This window comes from Indicator indicator, chromosome 1 (genome assembly GCF_027791375.1).
Source record: "Indicator indicator isolate 239-I01 chromosome 1, UM_Iind_1.1, whole genome shotgun sequence".
NCBI classification, from domain to species: Eukaryota; Metazoa; Chordata; class Aves; order Piciformes; family Indicatoridae; genus Indicator; species Indicator indicator.
The window spans coordinates 7,379,780-7,392,911 of NC_072010.1; the positions used below are offsets into that span (position 1 = coordinate 7,379,780).

At 37.5% G+C, this 13,132-nt stretch overlaps 1 protein-coding gene across 6 annotated transcripts in view; it reads left to right on the plus strand.

Annotated features, from left to right (window-relative positions):
• Positions 1–13,132, plus strand: part of DLG2 (discs large MAGUK scaffold protein 2) — a 701,362-nt gene that overhangs the window by 286,302 nt on the left and 401,928 nt on the right. For all 6 annotated transcript variants that reach the window (XM_054382907.1, XM_054382932.1, XM_054382887.1 and 3 more), the window contains one exon: positions 1,792–1,842. In XM_054382907.1, coding sequence (XP_054238882.1) covers positions 1,792–1,842 — 51 coding nt within the window. The remainder of the gene's footprint in view (positions 1–1,791; positions 1,843–13,132) is intronic.

The following is a 13,132-nucleotide window of genomic DNA, read 5'->3' on the forward strand; positions in this document are numbered from 1 at the left end:
CTGTTGCCCAAGACCTCATGACTACTAAACCATGACACCAAGTGCTCCATCCAATCCCCTCTTGAACACCTCCAGGGATGGTGACTCCACCACCTCCCTGAGCAGCACATTCCAACATCTAACACCTCTCTCCATGAAGAACTTTCTCCTCACCTCCAGCCTAAACTTCCCCTGGCGCAGCTTGAGACTGTGTCCTCTTGTTCTGGTGCTGGTTGCCTGGGAGAAGAAACCAAACCCCTCCTGGCTACAACCTCCCTTCAGGTAGTTGTAGACAGCAATGAGGTCTCCCCTGAGCATTCTCTTCTCCAGGCTAAATCCCAGCTCCTTCAGCCTCTCCTCATAGGGTTTGTGTTCGAGGCCTCTCCCCAGCCTCGTTACCCTTCTCTGGACACGTTCAAATATCTCAATGTCCTTCTTAAATTGAGGGGCTCAGAACTGGATGCAGTCACTCGAGGTGCAGCCTAACCAGTGGTGAATACAGGGCACAATGACTTCACTGCTCCTGCTGGCCACACTATTCTTGATGCAGGCCAGGATACCTAATTACATTTGAAAGGTCTTGGCTAAAGAATGATTTGTGTAGAGTGTTTTCTGATTCCAGTTAGAAAATTAATACAAGAAAAGAATCAGCTGGGCGTGGGGAGGAGTAATAAATGTTCTTGTTCCGAGAAAGGACAAATTTGTTCCTCCAAGGGAGTTCTGATGCTTCATGTCAGTTTTGCTCTTGGATTTTTTTTTTATGAAGTAAAACATTAAAGCTATTTTCAGGAATTATCCTATCACAAAAACTTAACAGGCATGACTCATGTGCAATATGTATTACTTTTGATTAATCAATATTTTCTGTCCAAATAATAAAAAAAAGAAAGTGCTGACCAGCTGCAACTAAATAACACTTTGAAATGTTTCTGAGATTTTAATACTAGAAGTTTTTCATTACTCTGCACTTTGCTTACAGCATAGTCAGCTTTTGCAGCATTATCTGATGTGGTACTCTACCCATTTAAGAAATGAGGAACTAAGAAAGGCATGTTAAGTGAGTTGCCTAGAGGGACAGAAAAAATCCATGTCAGACTGGAACAAGGTTTTAGAATACTGCTTAAATCAGTGTCATGTCTTCAGCTGATAGATTTCTTGTCCGGTGCAATCCATTTTGGTGCTCTACATTTTGTAGCTTAATTTATTTTGACACTGAAACTCAGCGTTAAGAATTGCATTAACATTCTGTGCCCTTTTGCCATTCAGCTATCTATTGTAAAGGTCCTCTGTCATGTTCTTGCCCTGGGTTAATATAGTAAACAAGATGTATTTCAGTATATGTAACAGTGGGTGATTTTTGCATAAGTTCTATGAATTTCCTGTCTCTCCAATTGCAGAGTCAATTGGAGATAATAAGGCAATGAATAATTAATCTTCCATTTTGTAAGAATAACTTTTAGAAACAGATCTTATGGTTTAACATAAAACCATTTCTTTGGAAACTATTTAGACATTTGCATGAAGTCCCCTAACAAACTTTTATCAAGTATCAGTCATGTTATGTGACTTAGTTATCCCATTATGCCAGAGTTTTACAAACTGAAATTTGAGTGCTTTCAAGTTTGTAGGCTTGACCACATGCCACTCAAGACAAAGGGGAGCTTTGTAGGTTGTAATTTAGATAGCCTCACCTATATGTTGAAAAATGTCCTTCAATAAACTGACCTTTAGTGATGTATCTGTTCAGTATCCCTTCCGAGCTGTCTTCCATGTGCACTTAAGGAATTTTCTGGGTTTTTTTGTTTTCTTTAGGTCAATGGAACAGAAATTGAATATGAATTTGAAGAAATTACTTTGGAGAGGGTAAGTACAATTTATTTTCTTATAAGAGAAAATACACTATTACTTATAAAAATACACAATTACTTATAAAATAACACTATTACTTATAAAATTAAAAGTGGCTAAAAAATACCTATAATTTTAATAAATATGTCCACTCTTTAAACTACAAAAATGTCAGTGATACAACAGGATAAGTCTTTCATGCTTTTAAGAAGGTTCAGGTAGAGATTCTTGCTGATCACTGTCCAGAATGCCTTTCCTCCCTATAATCATGTCAATGCTCAACTAGGTGTTTGATTACTGGAAAGAGCTATTGTGACTTGCTACTTCCCTTTTAGCCTGTAAACTGGAATTGTGGCATCAACCTGCTTGATTTCCTTGTGTATGTACAGTAGAAGACACACAGTTTTATACTGTAAAACAAAAATTGCTATAGACCATATCCATGTGTAAAGGATATATTTACACATGTCTGAAATACGTAAGTTACAATTAGGTCTGGCACTGAGGGCTTTGATTGTAATGTGGTTTAAAGGTAGCACGCAGAAAAAAACAAAAAAAAATATTTAAAATTTGTGCTAGATTTGTGCTTTTTCCTTGTCTTTTTTGTTATGTAACTGTTTTAGACTGCAGACTTCCCTTGCTTACAAGATCAAGACCAGATGGGCTGCTTATTGTGTGAAAAAGAAAGTCTGACCTCTGGCATGTGTCACAATGCTTAACAAATGTTTCTAATGGAAGTCAGCAAGGTTGCCGTTGCTGAATTCCTTCAATATTCTACCAGCATCCTGGTAATATTAAGTTTTGTCATCTTGAAGCAAACAGAATTAGGGTTCTTTCTGTATAAAATATTTGAAAGCAAGGTTGAACTTACCAAGACGTGACTGACACCATGTGAAGAGATCCCTATAAGGTAGCGAACTACTATTAACGCAGATACTTAGATTACACAATTCATTACTCTTTTTCTGTATGTTATATTTTTAATTGTCCATGATAATGAATTCCATAACCATTCAAGTTAAAGGAATACAAGTTTGTGTTCTCATTGATTTGTGCTCTCAGGCAAATTATGAAAGAGTAATGTATCTTTTCACCATAGCCTCACTTCATAACAGATAACATATAATGTTATAGGCACTTTTTATCTACTGTCTCTCAACTTATTTGCGCATCACTAGTTATTCATTGGACCAGAGTTTCCAAAGGTCACTGAACAGAACACATGCCTCCTGGGTGATATTTTGAAAACCACTTTATTTTAAACAGATGTGTAAGTTACCAGTGTACATACTGCAGGATGATCGTTAATTGCATCTTCTGTACCTGGCTGATGCAGACATTCTGTCATTCATAATGTCATACAATATAATAGCAGCTAAAAGATGAACAACAATAGCAAAAAAAGCTATGGATCTTAGTAGAAGATAGTTCAGCTGTTTTCAGGATGCTACTGAATCTGTGGCTTGTGATTATTACTGCTTGAAATGTTCTGTCACATGTATCAGTGTTTTGTCTCAAAGGCAGGGTACTGTGTCTGCTGTTTTTTGTGTGAGATATAAAACATAAATGATTGCCTTTAAATAGCTGTCATTTATGTTAGACTAAAAGCATTTTCAGAAGAAAGACATCCTCCAAGTTGATTACCCATTTTCTTCCAAAAAAAACTTGCTTTTAGAAAATCATCTCTCTGTATTTAATGGCAAAGCTGCAAAATATATTAATGTTGCTTCTGTAGAGAGATAAAAAATGAAAATGTAGTTTGCTTGTATTAAGCAGCTGGCAATAAACTTTCCATTTTAGTCCAGTTATCCAAGTTACAGAATTCTGCATCCCCAAAATCATCAGTTATTTTCTTCATTGCCTTTATCCACATTTTGAAGTAGTCAATATAGTTTAAAGAATTTTACAATGTAAAAAATAAATTGGTTGAAAGTGTATTATGACTTTCGTAGAATGAAAGCTGGAGGTGCTAAAGGACTGAATATTTTAGAGCATCTCTGAGTCCCTATAGACTTGGCAAGGACACCATTAATATAATTGTAAGCAGTCACCTTTATCTATAGGTGACACACATTTGTAGGATGTATTCCTGAAGAGAGTTACTGGTTTGGGTATGGTCTTTGCCCGAAGTGAAGAGATGGCTTCACCCTTTATGGTGACAGGGCCACTGTGTGCATGTTGGCAGAATGTGACCCGTATGAAACTGGGAAGAAGATCAGCAGAATCTAAAAAATAACAAAATGAAACCCTGCTAAGGGACTAGGGGGATGGAAAAGAGGAAGCTCCAGGGAGACCTAATAGCACTCATCCAGTACCTGAAGGGGTCCTAGAAGAAGGATGGAGAGAGACTGTTTACAAAGGCCTGTAGTGATAGGACAAGGGGCAATGGCTTCAAACTAGAGAAGAGCAGATTCAGATTGGATATCAGGAACAAGTTCTTTACCATGAGTGTAGTGCAACACTGAAAGAGGTTGCACAGGGCCCCATTCCTGGAGAAATACAGCAAACTGTTCTGGAGCAAGTGCAGAGGAGGGCAATGAAGCTGGTGAAGGGCCTGGAAAATAAATCTTATGAAGAGCAACTGACGGAGCTCAGACTGTTTGGGAAAGAGGAGGCTGAGGGGAGACCTCATTGCTCTCTACAACTACCTGAAAAGACATTGCAAAGAGGCTGGTGCTGGTCTCTTCTCACAGGTAATTAGTGATAGAACAAGAAGGAATGGCCTGAAGCTACAACTGGGTAGGTTTAGACTGGACATTAGGAAAAACATTTTCACAGCAAGAGTGGTCAGGCATTGGAATGGGCTGCCCAGGGAGGTGGTTGAGTCACCAACCCTGGATGTGTTTAAAGGTTGTTTGGATGTGGTGCTTGGGAACATGGTTTAGGGGTGAACTTTTTAGAGTAGGGTTATCAGTTGGACTTGGTGATCCTGAGGGTCTTTTGCAGCCTGAATGTTTCTGTGATTCTGTGATAATACTGTTCAGTTGTTTCTATTTAAAATGTTGTGTCCTAGTTTACACTTTAAACAGACTTGGGGTTTTGAGCATAAAAGGCTTCAGTGAGAGCTCAAAAGACACTGAATTTGAAGCAGATCTACTTTAAAGCTGTGATCAGTTCTGTTCCAGGAGTTAAGAAATTTGTAAATATGCCTCTGCCAGCCTGCTCCTTAGTGCCATGGTCTTATCATTTTACTCTTCTCCAGTCGTGTAAGGTTCAGTCATCAATCCCTGAGCCCACAAGGATCACTGTTAATAAATTATCCTCAGCTAGAACTCTCAGAAGAATCTACTTGAGTAACACAATTACACAGTTAAATGAAACAAATTCTCTTCTCTTAAAAAATATATATAAAAAGGCAGTTTTAATTCCTTCAACTACCTCAGAGGATGTGTGAATTTCTCTGCTAATCTACAGGCATAAAATGCAGATCCAAGTGTGGATTAAGACTTGGCAATTTAAGATAAACTACAATGTCCAAATGATCACTTAAGACAAAATTCCTTAAAATAAGCTATTACCTTGCTCTAGCTAGAGTACTAAAGACACTGTAAAAGGGAAACTCTACCTAAAATGACTCATATTAGTGCAGTGATGTTAGTCTTCCATTATTGCAAGACTTGAAAAGTGTATATGGTGCTATGAGGAGACCAATTTGCCCTTGTAAATCAGTAGTCAGTGTAGGAGATAACTGAACACTCTGTTACCTTGAAGAAGAGTTTAGAAAGACAGGGTCACTTAATGATTCATGTTGGATTCATGAAGAGTTCCACATCTGAGTTCAATTCTCAGTACTTTTTTTTGCTCATCTAACCTATTCTTTCGATGTTAGAGAAAAAGAGGGCAGTTATGATTAATAAAGGTGTTTTCACAGAATCTTGTGGTGCTTCAGCATGTATTTTCATTCTGTATCTGTATAAAAGTAAATTTGTCTTACTTTTTGTAGAATAGACTGTTTAGAAAAATTGAAATCCACACTGGAATAAGAGACATCTTATTCCCAGTGCATTTATATTATGAGATGACTTGGTATCTGAGCTGATTGAGCTCTGACTGGCAATTTTCCCAAGGTTGAAATATGAATAAAATGTCTCTGTTTCTTTTTCTTTTATACTCCTGTAGATTCTCTGGCCTATGATAACAATTCAGGTTATGCTGCAGAATGTTCCTGTTTATAATGAACCATATTGTTTTACAAAGTTTTAGGAATTTACTGTTTTTTTTCCTCCTTACTGGTTGCTATTGGGCTTACTACAATTAAGGAGATGCAGGCATGGTTGTTCACATAATAGAATTTACTACCTTAGAAAAATCAGGTTCCAAAAACAGTAAATGATTTATTATTGAGGAAAGTGCTGTGATAACTCTGATAAATTTTATTCTGTATCCACCACACACTCTGTTCAGTGGAGAGACTGAAAATTCATTCCCTCTTACCTTTCCTTTGACTTGGTATTTCAGTGACAACAAGTGCCATGAGAAGATTTGATTTTTCTAGTTCAATATCTAGAAAATAGAACTGCCCCATCCCCGGAAGTGCTCAAGGCCAGGCTGGATGGGGCTTTGAGCACCCTGGTCTAGCGTAAGGAGTCCCTGCCATTGGAATTAGAAAATCTTTAAGATCTATTCCAACCCAAATAATTATATGGTTCTAAACTTATTGTTCTCTAAAAGGTTGAGTTTCTACATTTCCACCAAATTCAAGAGTCTGTTCAAACCTCAAGTATAAAGATATCACAACAAATCTCAGCTATAATCATAAGTAAAGGGATAAAATTTAAAAATCCTGAGGAAACAGCGGAAAAAGCAATCCCAGTACATTTTGGTAGAGTAAGGAATTTATTTCAGGCCTAGACTTTTACTTCCTTTGGTACCTTGTAAGTTTAATAGAAAATTATTACTGTACTATTAATTATGTTGTTTTCATTGCTAATATTCTTTGTCAAAATGCAGGAGTTGGCAAAATTATGGAGAGGTACTTTCTACTGAGAACTAAAGATAAGTGGAAATTAGACTATTTTCAATGACACAAGGATTTCAGTTTGACTCAATGTCTTGCTTTCAATATCTATCTTCTTACCTACCTACCTATCTTTAATTTTGGCAGAGATTATAGAATCATAGAATGATTTGGGTTGGAAGGGACCTTTAAAGGTCATCTAGTCCAGACACCCTGCAATAGAGCAGGGACATCTTCAAGGAGATCAGCTTGCTCAGAACCCTGTCCAAAGTGACCTCGAATGTTTCCAAGGGTGGGGCTTCTACTACATCAGTTTTTCTTACTCTCAGTGTAACATCTCTCTGCCAGAGATTCTGTCTGAATCTCCCTTCTTTTAGTTTAAAATCATTACCTCTTGCTACAGGCTTTGCTAAAAAGACTGTCCCCACCTTTCCTGTAGGCCCTCTTTAAGTACTGGAAAGCCACAATAAGGTCTCCCTGGAGCCTTCTCTTCTGCAGACTGAATAACCCCAACTCTTTTCAACTTTTCTTCATGACAGAGGTTTTCCAGTCCCTGTAGCTCTCCTCTGGACCCATTCCAGTATGTCCTATATCCTTCCTGTGCTGAGTATGTCAGAGCTGGGCACAATACTGCAGGTGGGATTTCACCAGAGCAGAGAAGAGGGACAGAATCACCTCCTTCTACCTGCTGGCCACACTTTTTGTGATGGATGGGTATGATTGGCCTTCTGAACAGTGAGCTTACATTGCTGGCTCATGTCAATCTTTCATCCACCAAGATCACTGCTTGCTTGTGTGTCTGGGAAGGTTTTCATTGTTAATCAGTACTGTATCTGCTTTCTACCTTTTTTAAGGTGTTAGACACTAGTTGTTCATGCATCAGTATGCTTTGACCTCCCAAGAAAGAGATTGTAAGAGACAGCAGTGCCAGGAAAGTTGTCAGCGTGTGCTTCAGAAATAACAGATTGGGAGTGGTCAAGAAATAGCCACTAAGGAAAAGTATTTAAAAGTTTAAAAGCTTATGCTGTAGACACGTGCCATTTGAGAACTTTGAGTGCACAAATCAATATCCAACCATCAACAGCCCCAGTGGAGTAGTCTGACATCTTCTAACAGGAGAAAGAAAATCTTTTCAAATGACTGTCCCTCAGGTACCTGCCAAGATCTTCCAAATGCAGTGGTGCTCTCTGAGTGTTTATTTCCGCAGAACTGTAGATGTTTTCTTCACTGTTGAAAGTTTTCGAACTGGATGCTCTGATTACATTTCTTCTTTGCTAAGTTCTGCCTGCATCCTACGTGAGAGTACCAGTCGTAATTAGTCTCGCAGCATCAGACTGAAATAAATTATAATTCAAAGGCAGAATCCTTCTTATTGACTAGTTTATTACAGGTTCATAGTAGATTAGTAATCTATGAGTGTTTATTTCAATAAAGCTTAGCTACAGGAACTTTGTGCTGAAAAGGGACAGCACAGTCTGCCTGCAAGAAGAGGCAAAAGTTTGTATGGATCTTATGCCTTGCCAGATTTTGCTTCAACCTTGTGTTTTCCCGGAGCATGGTGAAAGGAGCTGAAGGGGTCTGGTGTGCAGTCCTGCTAATGTGACACTGAAATACCAGGGCAACATTTTCCAAAGCAGCTGCAGAATTTGATTGCTTTAGTTCAGTGACCTAAATTAAGATTCCTTGGAACAGTCTGATTTTTTTGTAATATTACTCACCCAAAGCATGTGACTTTATCACCTCAGAGCAGCCCTAATTTGGCACCCAAAATATAACTAATCACTGAAAAACTTTGTTCTTTGTTCTTATTCTGTCAGAGAGTCATTATACTGAAACTATTCCTGGTTGTAGAGTTGTGCGTGTCTTGTGGGGGCCTGTTCCACCTGTGCTTCATAGAAGTACAAAATGTAAAATGTGCCAGTCTAGGGTATGCATGGAAAAGAAGAAGATCTGGGAGCTGGGGGGCTGTACATTTTGAGAGACAGAAACTCTTGCCAGGTGTTGTTAGCTGTCATTTCCCACTTTCAGTGTCTGAGACTGGAAAGTTGATAAATCGATGTAACTGTCTTACTGAAGACTTTTAGATAGGGATGTGAAGGAACAGCTGCTAATGTTATGTTCCTCTTTGAGACGTGAACAAAAATGTGGGTTTTTATTATTATTATTATTATTGTTAGTAGTGGCATTGCTACATGTTGGGAGTGTAGTGAGGTAGAGCAAGTGAGCTGCCCACAGTACTCCTGAAAGCAGTGGTAGCACTTAGTGGGACTACTCTAACATCCTCTATGGATGGGGTTGATCTGGACCATATCAAACTATGCACTGCCAGAAGAACTGGAGTCATCCAAGGCAAATGCTAAAAAAGCACATGGCTTTCCCTTGAGCCTCTGTTTATAGGGAAGACTTGCTCCATGTTTCATCATTACTACAGCTGTGCAGGGAGTTCATCCTTTCCCAGCTGTGGAGTCGCAGCACCTCTCATCCCAGTAGTCACAGTAGAAATGTTGCAAAGCCATGAAAGGGGAGATGAAGGAGGGGAAAACGCCAGGGAAAAAATATCACTGCTACACTGTGATTAGGAAAATAAGCTGAAAACTACTATACATTTAGCTCCCTCTGGGTGCCTAGCAAAGAAATGCATATTTTCACATTGTTATCTTAGAATCTTGCTTTTAAGTCTAAGTTGCATGGATATTAGCTCAGTTAAATCAGAATAGTGTATTACCTTGGATTTATCACTGTGATGCTATTTAAACTCCCCTGAGGGTGTTATCTTAATGAAAGATGTCCCCTTCTGTGATGCATGCTGGCTTTATATTTCAGAAAGAAAAAAAAATACATAATTTGGATTTATACTTGATGATTCAAGCATTCCAAGGCAAATAATATTTTGTTAGTATGGATTACGGTTTTATTCATTTGTATATTTATTTTTTAACATCTATGTATTCACTGGTTTTAGTAATTCCTATAAAGGTTTCTGGGTTAAATGAGGAGTTCACAAGTTGTTTCAGTGAGTCCTTGAGTCAAAAGAAGATGATGAGAGTTTTCCTGGTTGTGTGAGAAATTTTAAATAGCTGAATATACTGCTATGAAATACGGTGCTATTTTAGCATTTTCAACATGATTTGAAGCTTTGAGGAATCCTCAAGCAGAAGAAAATTGGAGATTTGTTAAATTTAATTGGAAAACTCTCAAATTTAGTAAGAATCACTAGACACACTGAGCCATTTTCCAAAAGGAGTAGAAGGAACTTACTTATCCAATATATCGAATCACAAACCTGAAACTACCTAAAGCCTCTGCATTGAAAACTTACAGGGAATTCTTTTCAGGGAGAGCTTGTCAGTAGAATCTGCAGATACTAGAGAGATGGAATTAACACAGTACTAGAAAGTATTCTGAAAGTGATAGAAACAAGTTAAGAATCAACTGCAGAAAGCAATTCCCCTGTAGTGATAATGATGTATGTTCAATATCAAAATGAAGAAAAGTTGGAAAGTTAAGCAGCATTTATTTAAGAATTCAAACCCACCTATGTGAGTATAGGAAAAAGAATTCATGTCCATCTCTACTTGAAACTTTTTTCCTTTAACTTTGCCAAGATCACTGAAACCTTGAGTTCCCTATTATGTGAAAAGGTTTTTGATGCAAGTCATAGCTGCCTCAAGGCAGCATTCTGCTGCTGTTTCTTTTAAATTATTATTATACTGACATTTTATTTTTTCAGGTAATATCACTCATTTATTGCCTTTCTCTCATTCCCTAGCTCATTTCCTCTCACCAGATAGTTTTCATTGAATAATTCTGCTGCTTTTTTTTATTATTATTTACAGCTTTGCATGAAAATTTCCTTTACTTCTGATGCAGCTCTTTAGGATGTGGTATTTCATCTTACTTACTCTAGGATCTATAACTGACAAAGTCTAAATTTTATTTCACTCTTGTTTGGTGTTTGGAAAGTTTGGAAAGTGGGCATCTAACAGAGACTGGGTGTGAAGCTGTTTTGGTAGTAAAATGAGAGCAGAAAGCATCTCAGAGGTGTTTTGTGTCATCCCAGACTAGCAGTGTAATATTGCAGAGTGAAACTCGCTGCGCAGGAGTATATCACAGTGGCCAAATGGAGACTTTTACAGGGTTAAACTCAGAAAATGCTGCAGTTCCTGAAAGCAATACTTCAGTATGCAGTAGATAGTGGTGGTCTAATGAAGAAAAAAAACAAAAAAAAAACAAAAAACAAACCAAAATCACCAACAACAAAAGACTACAAACCGAACCACAACAAAAACTTATCACAGTGAAACAGAGCAGTCTTTTGGAGCTTTATCCTGGTCCTATAGTTTGAAGTAGGAAAGTAAAGGTTTTTTTTCCCCCTAGCTTAGCATTTGTGCTGTAAATGTCAGCGTTTTGCTTGGAAATAATTTTTAAGGAATAAATCCTTTATTGATTCAAGAGTTTAACAGGTTTAAGGTATTCAGAGTGCATTTCAATTTGCAGGAACTGGAAACAAGTGGGTATTTTGCTCTACACAGTTCAGCTTTTCCAAACTGACATATAAAGCCTACCAGTAGAAATAAATCTAAGCAGATCACCTAAGGAAACCTGAAGTGTCCTACCCTGAATACTTTGCTTGGCAGTATTCACTAATGAGCAGAGCTGCAAGTGTGACTTCCAAGTAAACATAGCACTTCTGGATAAAAATTTCTGGAGCACTTTAAGAAGGGTGTATATGCACTGAAAAAGAGTAATATATGTGTCTGGAATACTGTCTTTTCCAAGAAGCTATGCAGGGGTCGACTTGCAGAAAGATCAAGAAAGCAGCACACCAGAAAAAAAAAAAAAAATAGAGATCTGCAAAGCAGTGGTTTCACTCAGTTTTCATTTAGTTTTGCAATTGGCTTTGGTAAATAATATGTAGATTTAAGATTATATGTACATTTAAATAAATGAGAATGATGAACCTCAATTTACTGGCAGAAAAGAAATCATTCTGGAGATGATAGCAATCATCTTGCAGCAAAGATGGTCACTGTTGTAAAAGGCATCTCTGATGCACTGGATTTGTCTCTTCTGAAAAAAAGCTATGTTTTGCATAGCAGAAAATTGCCTTTCATTTTTAAAATTAATTTAGAATCAATTGTAATGCATAAATTAGGGCCACTCAACCTTGAGGAATCAGTATGCCACTTCAGTAGGGAATGACATTGCAAGTTGAAGAGAAATAAGAGGGTAGGGGTGGGAGAGAAAAAGGAGGAATTAATTTACTGATTTACCCAGACTGAATTCTGCAGCTGTCATTTCTGTGCATCATAACATAGTTATATAGTATCGCAGTAAATGTTTCTAATTTGCTCTTTAAATGCAGCATTGCAGTTATTTTCTGTTCTTATGCATTTGTATTTGAAGTAGTCAGATCATTTGTCTTCCACTTATAACTACCAGCCAGATTCTGTCTGACACTATGAAAGGACGAAAAGTACTTTCTCATCACAAGAAGGATGAGAATTGATCTGGTATACTTTTTTCCAAAGTAGTTTTGCAGGAACAATGTCCCACATATAGAAGTTCTTTGGAATTACGTGCTATAGACCATTTCCTCTCAAATTTGTCCCTATATTTAAAACTGGAGCTAAATGTCAAATGGGTAAGGTAACTGCAGGTATGCTAAAGCTGTAAAGTAGTTGAAAAGCAATTGTATGCTGCTCAAGCATGTTTTATATTGCAAGATACTGCTTTACCCTAAGAATTTCACCCAGCTAGTTTCAAGCATGGCTTGAAAGTCACCTTATGCAGCTTAATGTGATATATGAATTCCAACTGAATTCTATGAATAATTTAATTTTTAAACTGGTTTTTAATTTTGCAGAGTTTAACTGATTGCACTTGGAGCACAATATACATTTCCTATTCCTCACCTGCAAAGTAGAAGAGATGTCCTGGTGGCACACTTTCAATGTGAAAGTTTATACACAGATTGTCATTAACAAGAATTCAACTATACAGGGGGGAAAAAAATCCAACAAGCAACCACTAAAATTATGAGCTTGTATCTTTGATTTTTAGTATCATCAAATAATGCTTCAAAATATGGTGTGTTTTTTTTTTTTTTCTCTTAACTGTGATGAGGATGGTAATATACCTAGGGTTTTTACAGTGTTTCATGATGTGGAAGTGGGCCAGCTGTAAAAGTAGCATGAAAGCACACATATCCTAATCTGTAGTCTAGCAGCCTTTTTGAATCCACTTTGAAGAGCAGACAGTGAAAAATACCAACTTCATTGATACCAAGGGTCTTAGTAGTGCACAATTTGCAGAAGTTTAGGAAAAACTGGGAAAGAAGATGACAAT